At 38.0% G+C, this 15,619-nt stretch overlaps 1 protein-coding gene across 1 annotated transcript in view; it reads left to right on the top strand.

Moving 5' to 3' along the window:
* The window catches only part of TMEM123 (transmembrane protein 123), a 36,885-nt gene extending 21,600 nt beyond the window's left edge, over positions 1–15,285 (top strand). Inside the window, exons 2-4 of the mRNA XM_037151881.2 lie at positions 8,206–8,553; positions 9,658–9,811; positions 12,923–15,285. Of these exons, the coding sequence (XP_037007776.2) occupies positions 8,206–8,553; positions 9,658–9,811; positions 12,923–12,947 (527 nt within the window). The 3' untranslated portion in view covers positions 12,948–15,285. The remainder of the gene's footprint in view (positions 1–8,205; positions 8,554–9,657; positions 9,812–12,922) is intronic.
* The last annotated feature ends 334 nt before the right edge of the window (positions 15,286–15,619 follow it).

Here is a 15,619-nt window from a genome sequence, read left to right as displayed (position 1 = left end):
CCAGAAACCCCTGGTAAGAACAGCTGTTTGTCTGCACAAAGACTGTTTCTGAAAAGGTTGCTTCTGAGCCCGTAGTTGTGCAGAGTTGAGTGGCGAGGAGGAACACTCATTCTGGCTGTAGTGACGAGAGGACCCACATCTATAATCTTGACCCTCTCTCTTTTCAGTATCAGATAAATGGTATTGTCTGTATAATCAAGTTTGAACTTCTAGCATGAAATTCAGGGTGCTTTTGTGCCTTGACTCCACTTGCTCCCTGGGTATGTTTCCAAATCAGTAAAATGGCAGTAAAAATGCTTCTGTATGTCTCAAGGCTTACTATGGGATAAAACAAAATTCCGCATGTGGCATACTTTATAAACTATTTACCGCTATATAAATATTATTTTATGATTATAGTCTTGTGAGATATACATTCTCGAAGGCTTCTAGATAAATAAGGGTCTTTGTTTCTACATTTGAGTGGTTTCGGATGGCTTATTTTATCTTCTGTCTCCTTTTTCTAACAAACTCAACCATCATGTCTTTGTATTGGCGTTATGCCTCCCCTCCCTCTGTTAGCCCACGTCTCCCCCAATTTGCTGCTTTTAATCAGCAGTCAAGTAGGAAACCACACAAGAGAATTTGTTAGCAGTGCGTCTGAAATTAAGGTAATTTTGCTCTTTTCTTTTACAGAGGGGGAGAGTTTTTTATCTTTATTAGTTTAAAATTCTTTCTTATTATTTCAATCTTTATAGTCTTTAAAAATTGTAGAGGTTAATAATGCATGCACTTAATCTTTTAAGGAATGCAAAAGCATACAGAGTAAGGATCTGGTCCCTCCCTCCCTCTCCCTTCCCGATAACTCCCTAGATTAATCACTGTTTGCTGGTATGAATATACAAATAGGCATGTACATAACATTCTGCAAGTTGACTTTTGGCTCAGCTATGAAATACTCATATTTTTGTATTATATTACTGGTTATTGCTGCATAACAGAACCCCAGAACTTAGTGGTTTATTATATTTACTATTTCATGGTTCCTCTGGGCTAGGAGTTAAGTAGTGATTTAGCTACATGCTTAGCTGGGGTCAGATTTGAGGTTGCAGTCACAAAGGACTCGCTTTGGAGGTGAACTAAGTTAGAGGCTGGCTGTCAGCAGGCCTCAGCTTCCTCTCCTTTTATAGGATGGGGCTGCTTGAGTATCTGCACAGTGTGGTGGAAGGTGGAATTCCCTAGGAGTGAGCAATCCTAGAGGTTCCTAGGTCCTAGAGAAAGCCAGATGGAAGCTATTTCTCTCTTCTTTGGACCTAGCCTCAGAAGTCACATAGCATAATTTCCACCATTTTCTTTGTTAAAAGCAAGACTCCTAAGTTAGGTCCACGTACGAGGGAAGTGGAATTAGGCTTCACCTTTTGAAGGGAGGAATATCAAAGGATCTGTGGGCATATTTTAAAACCACCACAGTTTGTATAGCTCTGTCTGATGGATTTTTATGTTTGTGCTATGTTTTATAATATGGATGTCCCATCATTTCCTTGACCGTGTCCCAGTATGTGGATATTGTTACTCTTCTAAACAGTGCTACAGTGAACACACAAGTGCACTTGTACAGGCTTGAGCTAGGATTTAGCTAGATTCCTAGAAGTGGGATTGTTGGGTCAGCAGTGGTTGGGGTTTGAGTGAGGGCTCAGGGGATAGATCTCTTTCATCTGAAGAGCCTGATTGTACACAAACACATTTTGCCTTTCATTTGTGTTCTGGGTAGATTATTCAGAAAGGTATTTGAGTCCGTCATATCATCAGTCTCACAGAAACAGAAAACATCTCAAAACATAATTCTGAATATATAAAAATTTAAATACTTATACTATGAGGAAGGAATGAACCAGAGGAGTCGATGTTAACATGAATGAAATTAATTAACGTCATGTTGAGTACAAAAAAGAACAGATTACACTTAACATTATGCTATTATATAAAATATAAGCATGAAAAACAGTACTATATTGCTTAGAAAAAGTGTGAAGTAAAAAGATAAAGAAATGTAAATAGACTCAGGATAGTGGTTCTTCTGACAGAATTGTAGTTGAGGAGGGGCGCACCTTTCCGGGATTTCTTAACTGGCAAAGTTTTATTTAAGTATATACATTTGCTTATTGAAGGTGCTTTTAGTGCAGTGAAGATAGTCAATGATAAAACTAGTACCTAAGATAGATACTAGATTCCATTTCATCAGGAATAATGATGAAACCCATGAAAAGTTCAGCGGACCCAGAGGCGATGACCTGGGTTAAGTAAGGTCTGCTCACCACTTCGTCTGACAGTGAACAATTTAGGGAATTTACTTAAGCTTCTGAGTCAGTTTTCTTATCTGTATGTCACAGGGAGCAAACCCATTCTTGACTCTGGTACCATTTGTAGCATTTAAGCAAGTATGTATTTTTAGTAACTGCAAAGTTTTGCCTTTTTTTTGTTGTCGTGCAAGAAAATTGTTCAGTATTGAATATCAGATTTTCTAATGTCTTTACACAATGATATAAAATCATTCACTGGTGGATACTAAGCTGTACAGTTGTCATCTCTGGGGATTTCTTTTTGCTGACATTTGAGCAGACTTTTTCTGCTGACCCAAAATCTCTTTGTTGTGGGGCTTTGTGCTTGTTAATGACCAATTCTTCGGTGGCAGCTGCACATTACACATGCTTATTCTCCATGTTGGGGCCATAGATCTTCTGCAGCTGAGTGACAGCATCACCTGCACAGCCTTTTGAGGTTGCTACTATAGTTCTAATAACGTTATTTCGCAATATTACAGACCTATTTTCTCACACGTCGTAGCCCTGTCAGGACAGTGAACTACGTCAGGGGATGAGAAGCTGTTTTATGGGTGTTTTACAATGCAGACAGACTGGTAGTGTTTTCTGTATGTAGGTTTGTAGAATATGTAACGTCAAGAGTATTTGTTCCATACCCTGCTGAGGCTTATTAAATACTTAGAGTTATTGTGAGAATGTTTATATCGTGATTTTTTTCTACCTAAAATCCATTATTACCTTATACTTAGAATGTTGAAGGTCAGCAGTGGGGCAGTGGCACAGTCACCCACCCCAGCCAAAGCTTGTCCTCTCGATGGCACTACTTTCTGTGATGTAACGTAGTGATCAAGAACAGCGACTCTTGAACCAGACCGCCTAAATTCAGATCTTGGCTGCTCCCCTTACTGCTTGGTGCTCAAGTTACTCAACCTCCCCACCCCAGTTTCATCTGTAAAATGGGGGTGACCATCACATTACCTCCTGGGTAATTATGAAAATTGTAATATTTTTAAAAGATTTAGAACCATGTCTGGTTCAGAATGAATACTGTTTAAGTATTCATTGAGTAAATATTGGGTTGGCCAAAAACTTGCACATTTTTCATTTTTACCAGTAACTTTATTGATCTGGATACTTTGAGTATGTCAGCTATCTCCCACTATTGGCTTCCAGTGGGTAGAGGCAGGGTTGCTGCTAAACATCTTCCAAGGCATGAGACAGCCCCACAGCAAAGAATTATTGGGCCAAAATGTCATGGGTACCAAGAAACTTCACAAACCACTTTTGACACATTTGATCAGTCACAGCACCTTCTCCATACACTGCACAGATCTTTTGTTTGTTTGCATTTCAGTTGAGTTTTTACCTTTCTCAAAATAATGAAGCTTAACATGCCAAAAATGTTGTGTATTTTCTTCCATTTTCAATATTAAAATGGCTATACAAAAATTCACCGATTTTGATAAGTTTTTTTTTAAATGCATGCTACTATGACAGCTGTCACAATACAGTCTAACAAAATTGTTTTGAATTAAGTTGAAGACAAATGAGCAACACTAGAGCCATCGTACAGAAAAACACATAATGGGCTTTTGGCCAACCCAGTACATGTAGACAGACAGGTAGCTTTAGAGCACACAGATCTGGGCTTAACTCTGTTCCTGGTTCCAGGTTAACCAGCCTGTTCCTGGTTGGATCTAGTCCCAAGCAGTAAAGGACACTGCGTTTTCAGTCAAATCAGTTAGTTATACAAGCTAATAAAAATAAGGCAGAATGTAAAGCATTAACAAATGATGCTTTCTCTTTGGCTGAACCAAACCAGAGGCGTAGGTGGTACGGTAGCCTGTCAGTACAATTCATAAGGGTTCTCTCTCAGGTCAGAGAGCTGGTGGGATGAGGAAGGGAGGGATCTGGAGGGACACACAGGGAGTGTCCACGGTTTCTAAGACTTTTGTCCATGGTGTCCTTCATGTGCAAAAGCTCTTTACTTTGATGGAGCCCCATTTATTTATTTTTTTCTTTTGTTGCCCTTGCTCAAAGAGACCGATCCAGGAAAAAACTGCTAAGACCAATCAGGAATACTGGTCAAAGAGTTTGCTGCCTTTCCAGTGTTGTTTGAGATGAAGGGTAGCATTCTCCTTTCTCTCCAGGGGCAGAGGTGGGGGTAGACACATAGCACAGTGACACCCTCCGATAACTTACCTTCTTTTGGGCTTTTTATTTTGTACGTATTTTGTTTTTAGTACCTTTTAATTTTATTGAGGTATAATTGACATATAACATATTAGATTCAGGTGTACAACATAGTGATTTGATATTTGCAAAATGATCAACTACAGTAAGTTTAGTTAAAATCCATCACCATATACAGTTACAGACTTTTTTCCTTGTGATGAAAACTTGTAAGATCTACTCTCGTAGCAACTTTCAAACATACAATATAGTATCATCAATTATAGTCACCATCTGTACATTATATCCCTATGACTTATTTATTTTATAACTGGAAGTTTATACCTTTTGAACCCCTTTACCTATTTGCTCAGCCCTCACCCCAAAAGCCTTTACAGCCTGTGCTTCTCAGAGGCCGCAGGAGACTGAATGGCTAAGACTGGCAGAGTCAGATAGGACCTGATCCTTTGTTAAGTCCTGGGCAGTCTCTTCTGCAGGAATCTCTGCAGGTGCCACCCCTTGGAGGTGCTGGTCAGTAACTGAACAGTTAAGGGAACAGGAAGACCTCCAGACTTCCTTGGCATAGGATCATTCATAGTGCAGCACTTACTTATTTTACAGACGAGGGAGGAGGAATACTGGATATGAGTTCCGACCTTGAGGAGCGAATCTGGGCATTGCAGTTTACACATTTAATCATGAAATACAGTTTGAAACAAAACATACTGGCCTGTTTTGTCAATTCGTAGTTTTGGCTGCTTAGTTGTTTCTTCAACACATTTGGATTTTCTTAGTGGAGAACTAAAAGTAGATCTCTATTTTTGCCCATGTGACTTTGTATAACATTTCTTATTTTGGCAGGGAGTGGGAATTGGGCTGTGTTTGTGTGTTGAATCCAAAAGCAGCATTGCTTTCATTGATTTACTCTGCAAAGATCATTTTGTTCTAAAGATATATAAATGCTAGTTATCTGCTGTATTTCATTTCACTGCAATAGAATTCATCCACTAGTTTAAAATAAAATGTGATTATTTCAATGTTAAACCATATTTTATCTATATAAAGTATTCAGAATTTAATAGTAAAAGATTAGTTCAAGTTCATAGCATTTGTATCATATGCTAGAAAGTTTTAACTTAGTGGTCTTTATAGTACCTTTAAAAGGTCTTAGGCCTTTTAAAAATATTAGATAATACTCAGTGGAAGATAACACACAGAGACCCAAAGTGGAGAAAACGTAAGAGGAATTTGAAACATGCCACTACTGGTTGTCCTCAAAGCTGGAAAGATGTGGCAGAGAGACTTTAAACTTTTAATTTAAAAAACCCTCTCATATCTATTAATTTACTTATCTATTCAACTAATGTTTGGGACAGGAAGTATGGTAAGATCCTCAGATAGAAATGGTTAAGACATCATCCCAGTATTGAAGGGACTCAATCCTTTTTTTTTATATCTCCGCAGAAATTCTTAAATGTAGGTTTGGTTTCTGCTGAGTATTTATTAATGGACTAAAGTATCTCTCACGCTGCCTTACTTGTTAGACCTGTTTCTGTGGAACCATGAAAGTCACAGTGACGTGGGGTCTTAGTTTCCCCGGGTCATAGCTCCAGTTTTAAAGATTTTTTAAGCATATTTTATTGATTATGCTATTATCGTTGTCCAATTTTTACTCTCCCCTTTATTCCCCTGCACATCCTTCCCACCAGCATTCCTCCCCCTTCGTTCACATCCATGGGTCATACATACAAGTTCTTTGCTTCTCCATTTCCTGTACTATTCTTAACCTCTCCCTGTCTATTTTGTACCTACCATCTATGCTACTTAATCTCTGTACCTTTTCCCACATTCTTCCCCTCCCCCTCCCTGCTGATAACCCTCCATGTGATTTCCATTTCTGTGATTCTGTTCCTGGTCTGGTTGTTTGCTTAGTTTTTTTTTTAAGGTTTTATTTATTTATCTTTAGAGGGGAAGGGAAGGAGATAGAGAAATATCAATGTATGGTTACCTCTCGTGTGTCCCCTGCTGGGAACTGGCCTGCAACCCAGGCATGTGCCCTGACTGGGAATCGAACCATGATACTCTGGTTCACAGGCCTGCGCTCAATCCACTGAGCTACACCAGCCAGGGCTAGTTGTTTGCTTAGTTTTTGTTTTTGTTTTTAGGTTCAGTTGTTGATAGTTGTGAGTTTGTGGTCATTTTACTGTTCATAGTTTTTTATCTTCTTTTTCTTAGATAAGTCCCTTTAACATTTTATATAATAAGAGCTTGGTGATGATGAACTCCTTTAATTTGACCTTATCTGGGAAGCACTTTACCCTTCCATTCTAAATGATAGCTTTTCTGGATATAGTAATCATGGATGTAGGTCCTTGCCTTTCATGACTTGGAATACTTCTTTCCAGCCCCTTCTTGCCTGTAATGTTTCTTTTAAGAAATCATCTGACAATCTTATGTGAACTCCTTTATAGGCAACTGTCTCCTTTTCTCTTGCTGCTTCTAAAATTCTCATCTTTAATCTTGGGTAGTATAATTATGATGTGCCTTGGTGTGTTTCTTCTTGGGTCCAACTTCTTTGGGACACTCTGGGCTTCCTGGACTTCCTGGAAGTCATATTCCTTCACCAGATTGGGGAAGTTCTCTGTTATTTTTTCAAATAAGTTTTCAATTTATTGCTCTTCTTCTGGCACCCCAATGATTCAGATGTTGGAACATTTAAAGTTGCCCCGGACATTATTCAGCTGCTCCTCATTTTTTTTTAATTCCTGTTTCTTCATTCTGTTCTGTTATTTCTTTTTTCTCCAAATTGTTGATTTGAGTCCTGGTTTCCTTCCCTTCACTGTTGGTTCCCTGTATATTTTTATTTCATTTGGCATAGCCTTCACTTTTTCCTCTATTTTGTGACCATACTCAACCATTTCTGGGAGCACCCTCATTGCCAGTGTTTTGAACTGTGCATCTGATAGGCTGGCTATCTCTTTGTTGCTTAGTTTTTCTAGATTTTTGATCTGTTCTTTCATTCGGGCCATATGTCTCTGTCTCAGCACACCTGTTACATTGTAAAGTGCAGAGCCTTACATAGTCACCGGAGTCTGGTAATTCACATTGCTTCATTGCGTTGCTGTAGGTGGGGGAGGGGTCCTAGAGGGAACAATGCCATTTGCTCGGCTGTCTGCTGGCTTTCATTCACTTCCCTCACTACCCACAAGCAAATTGGACCCTTTTCGTGTTGATTTCCAGGTGGGTGGGTTTGTGTATGTTCTAGAACCCTATGGATCTCTCCAACGAATTCTTGTGAGGCTGGGAGCTTCCCGTGCCACTGCAACCCCCACAGGTTTTTACAGCCCGAGGTTTTGAGGCTTTATTTCCCTGCACTGGAACCCTGGCTTATGCAGTCTGTTTCACTCCCCAGTTGTTCCTCCCAGTTTATCTGCACACTAATGTGGGACCGTCAGCCACCGCCTCACCCGCCCAGTCCTCCAGCCACCGCCTTGCCGAGTGTCCTCTCCACCCCCGCTGCCTGTCTCCACCCCTCCTACTGGTCTGGATGAATGTTTCTTCTTTAACTCTTTGGTTGTCAGACTCCCATACAGTTTGATTTTCTGTCAGTTTTTGTTATTTTTTGTTTATAAATTTGTTGTCCTTTTCGTTGTCCAAGGAGGCAAAGTATTATCTACCTACACCTCCATCTTGGCTGGAAGTCCAGTTTTAATGTTTTCTGATATTCTTACAGGGACTGTCCCACCTGTGCCTCCTGACGATAGGAATGGATCTTCCAGCACGACCGTGAAACCATCTACAACCTCAGTTTTCGGAGCCATAGTCAACACCTTGAAATCCACAGTAAAACCAACTTCAGTTACTGTAGTCACAAAAAATGTGACTGCAGGCACCACCTCGAAAACCTCAACAACTTCCCAAGTGACAACAACACCAGGGATCTCAGCAAATACACCATCTACCACCTTAAAGTCTACACCCAGAATAACAAGTGTTTCACAAAACACATCACAGGTGTCAACATCCACGATGGCCGCAAGCCACAACAGCTCGGTGACGTCTGTTCCTTCATCAGTAACAAGTATGTATTAAAAATGATCTACTTTTCCTATGCTGAAAATAGTTGTTAATTTAAGTGCCACATTTGGATCATCATTCCATTCTGCAAAAATAAATAACAGAAATTTAGGCAGTGATTTCTTACTAAATAAGTTAGTTGTAGAAATCAGGAAAAGAGCTAATTGACTTAGTGTTCTTGTCCCTTTAAAAAAAGTGGTTTTCCAACTTAATCATACCAAATAATGACTCTAAGACCCATTTGTGAATATGTAATTTATCCTAACAGGGGACTTTATTTTATGGTTTGAAGATTTGTCATACCTTTAATGCTTTTCCTCATTGTAGGAAGGAATCAGGAAGGCTCAGTCTACATGGTTTCCAGAGCAAAATCACAGTGAACTTTGATTTTAATTCATTTGTGCCATAAAGATATTTTTAAATTGTATTAGATGTGATCATGTATGTAGTTTCAGAGTCTCAGCACTCTTTACTTTTTGCATTTTTAAAAACACGAGGTTTGTGAAACCATGAGTTCCAAAACCCTTAAGAAGATCAAGTTATCCAACGCTGGTGTTCTTTTTAAGAGCTAGTATATTCATGAGAACAAATAGCAGACTTTATGGTTTCTTTTCTGTGTTTTTATGTATTTTACTTCATCTAGTTTAGTTTCTTTATTGCTAGAATTTATTTATTGAGATCAAACATAACGTCTCAAAGGCTCTCGCCATGATTCAAACCAAAATAGTTTAGATTTCCAAATTATTCGAAAGGAGAAATTTCAGTTAGAAACATTTATTCAAATTGGATCCAATTTCAAGATAATAGCTGTGTTACCCAGACTTCTTTTGTTAAGGCATAAAATCTTAAGAGGATTTATAAGGAAAAAAACCAACAAGAAGTCTTGCTGCCTCTGAGGTTCTGGTAAGAGACTGGAAGTCCAGGGTGTTGGAGAACCTGAAGAAAACTAGCTCCAGGCGAGTCTGTAGAGATGCGGGAGAGCACCTTCCTGTGTTCAGAGGCCCCCTGTCCCAGTTCCGTGTTCATTTATATAGAGATCCAGAAAATTTTAGGTTATTACAATGGTTTTAAAAAGTACTAAAGCCTGTTTTGTTTTGTTTTCTTTCAGTCACAGCAACTATAAATTCTAAAGAAAACAAAGGCTCAAAATTTGATATTGGCAGCTTTGTTGGTGGTATTGCATTAACACTGGGAATTTTATCTATTCTTTACATTGGATGCAAAGTATATTATTCAAGAAGAGGCATTCAGTATAGAACCATGTGAGTTTTGGTTGCCCAGGACTTTAATTTTAACTATTTCTGTATTTCTCTATTTAAATATCATGACAAAACATCAGAGTAGTGGGGGTGATATTCTTCTCAGAGATGAGTAATTTATAGATTTATGAGTTATGTTCCCATTAATCTTCTATGCCCAAAGTAAATTATTTATGTACAACTTCTGATTACAAATATTTACAAACAGAAATAGATGTATGTACCTGTAAATGTGTTTGTATTTTTTAATGTTACACATTTTTACCACAGACCCAAGTTAAGCCAACCCTTTTTACTTGACTGTAGCTGTAATTAATCATCAGGAACACTGGATCAGGCTTCGTGTGGCTGTCGGACTAGCACGTCTTGTGTTTATCGGTAGCACTAAAAGAACATCCTTGGTAAAAACATGGTTTTTGCTTCCTATGACAAAGGCAAAGCTACTAAAGAAATTTTTCTGATAGCCACATTTTCCCTGATAATTTACTGTATCAGATGACTTGTTAGTATAATATACATTATCATTTTATCTGTAGTAACACTACTTTTTAGATGAGCTTTACATCAAGTCCTGATCACCAAACCATATTCCCCCTTCATAAATTGTATAGGCCTTACAATTTTTGGAGGTAGTACCTCCCAGCTTTTGTTACACCAACAGAATCCTTTTAGATTTGAGTCTTCTACATACACGTACCAATTCCTTCTTTTGATGTTCATGTATAATACCATAGACTAGATGATCATTCTCCATAACTGGTTCGTTTTAAGTGGTTTTCAACATACATATCCCACACAGACTTCCCAGGAATACTGATTGAACCTTTAAAATTTTCAGTAATTTTTAAAAATCACTCGCTCTAGAAATATTTATCATCTGTTTCCTTAGTAAGTTTAAGCAGTTAAACAGAAGGCACATTTTAATTATAGTAAATTAAATGCCAATTGTATTTCATATATCAATAAGTATTCATTTTAAATATCAATATGTATTCACATAGTTGAGGCTATAAAATAGTGTAGCAGTTAAATTAAAATAAGCATTTTCCTTTTAAACTGCCTTAACCAGGAAGTATGCAATTTCAGCTTCTGGGCTCATTTTTCCCTTAGACACACATGGCCTGTGGAGTAAGTCAGGGTCCAGACCCCCCTTGCTGGGAGGAAACTGCTGGCAGAAGCACTTTGACTCGAAAAGGAGTTTGATTTTCATGTAGGAACCAGTAGGTGGTAAAAATACCATGTTTAGTTGAGTCTAAGTAAACATTTTTGTTTTTTTCCATGTTTTAACACCTCTGAAATTAGGATGTATCTTACAGTCTGTGGGATGAGAAAGCACTGTGTTTGCGTTTAATTGGCTGTACTTTTCTTAGTGCTTTATTTTAAAAAATGTGCATTTTAAAGCCAGAAGTTCCTTTGAAATTATAAAAAATGGTGTTCCATATGTAAGGACTTAATGTTTGTCCCAGTAAAGAAACTGAGACCTTCACCCTGGCTGCTGTGGCTCAGTGGATTGAGTGCCAGCCTCTGAACCAAAGGGTTGTCAGTTCAATCCCCAGTCAGGGCACATGCCCTGGTTGTGGGCCAGGTCCCTGTTTGGGGGCGTGTGAGAGGCAACCAATCAATGTAGCTCTTGCACATTGATGTTTCTTTCTCCCTTTCCCTCTCTCTGGAAATAAATAAAAAATATTTTTTAAAACATTAAAAAAGAAAGAAACTGAGACCCTCTATATCCAGTAACAATGAACATTTCTAGTTTTCACTTGTTGGATATTAACTGATTAAAATGATAGCTCCTATGTTTCTTAGAGTTACATGGACAGTGGAATTAAATAGCTAAGACACAGGGTTTGGGGCAGACTTATTGGGTTGACCAGGAAGTTTGTTTGTTTTCTGTATGATGGCTCTTGTGCTTAGTTGTCTTTAACTTCATTTGAAATAGTTTTGTTAGATTGTATTGTGACAGCTGTCATAAGAGCATGCATATTTAAAAAACTTACCAAAACTGGTTTTGTTATCAAAACTTACCAAGACTTGGCCCTGGCTGGTGTAGCTCAGTGGATTGAGTGCAGGCCTGTGAACCACACAATCGCAGTTCGATTCCCAGTCAGGGCACATGCCTGGGTTGCAGGCTGGTTCCCTGCAGGCCAGTTCCCAGCAGGGGACACACAAAAGGCAACCATACATTGATGTTTCTCTCCCTCTCTCCTTCCCCCTTCCCCTCTAAAGATAAATAAATAAAATCTTAAAAAAAAAAACTTACCAAGACTTTTGTGTAGCCATTTTAATATTGAAGATGGAAGAAAATATGCAACATTTTCTGCATATTATGCTTTATTATTTCAAGAGAGGTAAAAACGCACCTGAAACACCAAAAAGATTTGTGCAGTGTATGGAGAAGGTGCTGTCACTGACCGAACATGTCAAGTGGTTTGTGAAGTTTCTTGGTACTATTGACATTTTAACCAAATAATTCTTTGCTGTGGGGCTGTCTTATGCATTGGAAGAGGTTTAGCAGCACCCCTGGCCTCTATCCACTAGAAGCCAACAGCAAGACATAGCCAAAAGATCCAAATCAATAAGGGTATTGGTGAAAATAAAACTAGACGGACTTTTTTGGCCAACCCAATAGTTTTAGCCCTGGTTGACCGCTGACTAGCAGGGTGCCTTCCCGTGCTTATGTAAACAGGCAGCTTAGTGCTCAGTGGTCAGGATGGGAGTTCACATGCTTGCTTAGCTTCAGATCCTGTCCAAATGGGAGAATGGATACATCAAGCAAATGAAAGTGTCCTCTGCACGGGGTTACTGTGATGATTACATGAGTTCTGGGTGTAAAGTCAGGAGTATAACATCTGGCACATAGTAAACGCTCAAGAAATGGTGGTGGTTTTCTTTTTTAAAGAGGGTTGTAATCACTAACTGTGAACAGTCACATAGCCCCAAGAGGCAGAGCAGAGATTTCAGTTTAGGTTTGACAGCCTGAACCACTGTTCCAATCCTTAACCATTTAATTTGAATTCTGAAACTTGAAATTATTTGTTACTTTAAAATATGAATATATAAGTAGTCTTGATACAAATACAAAACAAAGTAATTTTAACCTTTGATTTATTACAGTGATGAACATGATGCCATCATTTAAGGAAATATGAGGACCACTGGAAAGAAGATCGGTGCATCCCTATCGATTAGTTTAAGACCATATTCTCTTTTTGAAAACAGTATAAACAGGCCATGCATATAATGTATAATACAGCATATAAATATGTAAAGACTTCTCATGATTACTAAAGGTAAAAAGGGTTTTGGGGTTTCATTTGGAACGTACAGGTAATGCAGTAGTTATATTCGCTTTTAGGAAATAGATGGTAAGACAAGTCCTGTCCCATTTTCTCATGGCATTGGTCACATGGGGCCAGTGATTGGAAGACATCGTCTCAGAAGGGCACAGTGCCATCCGGACAAACAAATAAGGAGCTCGTCACAGCACTCAGGATGTGGGTTGTCTTTCCTGCTCACACAGAGAACTTAGTGCTGCACAGAGCTGGGTATATGCTGGTTTACTGATGTCAGGCATTTTATGATTAAGCCAGATCTTAAGCATAATTTTAGTTTAAGTGTCAAAAAGCATGAATATTTTATGTTTTAGTCCTAGGTTTAGAAACAAAGTGCATCCCCTCCTCCCAAAACAAAACAAACAAAAAAATCAAATAAAAGCAGAAACAATACTGGAGTTTAGCCCTGTGAGAGCCTGTATTTTTATTAATGACTTCTTTTGAGCTTTAATGGCAGTTGATACAATATCTTTTCTTCCCTCTGTAATTTCAGTAAATTGCAATGTTTAACAGTATAGTGTTTTAAAGACTTAGTTTCTAGTATTAAATAAGAAGTTAGATTATATGCTACTGTGAGAATATCGTCACCACTGGAAATTGCTTTATTTCATATTCAGCTATTATATTATTTAGTGAATATTTTTAAGAGATGTAGAGCTGCTTTCAATATATAGAAATGTTTAATGCAGCGTAAACCCAACTAACTTTTTTAAAAGCCCCTTATTTGACTTCCAGTACAACATTCAGCACTCTGTACAGTCGAAACTGTAGAGTAACGCTCTGCTCCTCAGGCCAAGGATTGTAGCGCTCCCCTCATGCTGCTAAACCTGCAAGGTGGACATACTGCATTTTTCTGCACTGTTGATTTTACTTAAAAGCTGGGGAAGCAGCATTTGTATACTAAAATACCAATTCTTACGACGATTTAAGACAAGAGTTTCTTATTTGGGTATTCTTCCCACCACTCCTCTCTTGCTGAAGAGGAGGTACTTTCACATGTATTGTTAGCAGAGAGAAAAAGCATAGTACTTACAGGGACAGTGATATTAGCCAACACATTTTGGAGTGTTTTCAGTTTTACAGTTTATATCCCAGCACTCAAACTCAGGGTCAAGTTTTGACAAAAGAGGTATTGTGTCATACTGAGATGGTATTTCTATCTTAGATTAGTCAGAATAAATCACACCAGTTTCTAATAGTCTAAAAATGAGCTAAGACATCCTAGTAAACACGCAGCTACATTAATAGGACTTAAATGTAATTTTTGTGATCAGCTTTTGGTTTATGGAGACTATATTAAGCGATTTGATTTAAAAGAATCATTTCTACTCACTGTGCATTATGGCCTGTTGATAGAATGCACATGGATGATAGAAGTTACCCCAGATACGGACGTGACAGGATGGATGCGGCACATGCTGTGTGGAGAAAACATTACGAAACCAGTCTCTTAGAGCAGTGGGGCCTTTTACACTTAAGTAGTTTTGTACCTTACATTCTTGCTGTTTCAGTACCTCAAATAAGTCAGGACTTTGTAGACAGGCCTGAAATTTTCTTGCGTACTTCTTTCTTTAGCACTTTGAAGGTAAAAAACCACTTTTTAAATACTAAATGTCATCATAATGCCTTTAAAGTTTTCTGTTTTGGGTTTGAAATAATTTAGTTATGTCTTTTCTCTGTATATAAGTTGTATAATTTGCTACTTTTAAATACCAGTATTTCAATACAAGTCAGGTATTTTTGGTTTTGTGCAAAATTTGAGGGAAACAGGGAGGCAAACCAATATTTTGCTTTGGAGCATATTTTCTAATTTTTTCCTAATTATATTGACTTAAAGCAAACATTCCATTTTGTTTGCATTCCTTGAGAATGTATTTACTTGAAGATAAAAGCAATTCAGATGTATATTGTCAGGTACAATCCAATCGGTGATTTTAAAATTTCCTTGGATAATTCATAAAATAAATAATTCAAATACAGATACATGAGAGTTGGCAGTATATTACAGTGATAATTTTGTATTTTTCAGAAAAAATTTTAAAGTGAATCCTGTTTTTTCTTTTTATTATAATGACCAGCTTTGGATATTTCATTGTTAACTAAAATCTAAGATCTATTTTTAGAATAAAATTTTGTTCACCAAGAGTTTTATGTATGTGGTTTTGCTTCATTTTATCAAACTCATGAAAAATTAACAGAATACGAAACCCCCCAAATAAAATGTCAGATTGTTGACACTAAGCGTAGTTATCTGAACCACCAGTAGCATCCCCCGGAAACTTGTTAGGAGTGCAGATGCTTGAGTCTCCCACCCAAGACCGACTGAAACTCTGGGGTGGAGCCCAGCAATCAGTGTTTTAACAATCCTACCAGGTGATTCTGACGAATACAAAAGTTTGAGAAGCACTGGTCAAAGAATTTTCATTTGAAGCCACTTAATTCTGTTGGGTAAATTTTTTAAAATAGGTATATTCACAGT

Source organism: Artibeus jamaicensis, unplaced genomic scaffold, assembly GCF_021234435.1.
Source record: "Artibeus jamaicensis isolate MK-2021 breed Jamaican fruit bat unplaced genomic scaffold, CSHL_Jam_final contig_585, whole genome shotgun sequence".
NCBI lineage: Eukaryota > Metazoa > Chordata > Mammalia > Chiroptera > Phyllostomidae > Artibeus > Artibeus jamaicensis.
This window is presented reverse-complemented; position numbering and strand designations above follow the sequence as displayed.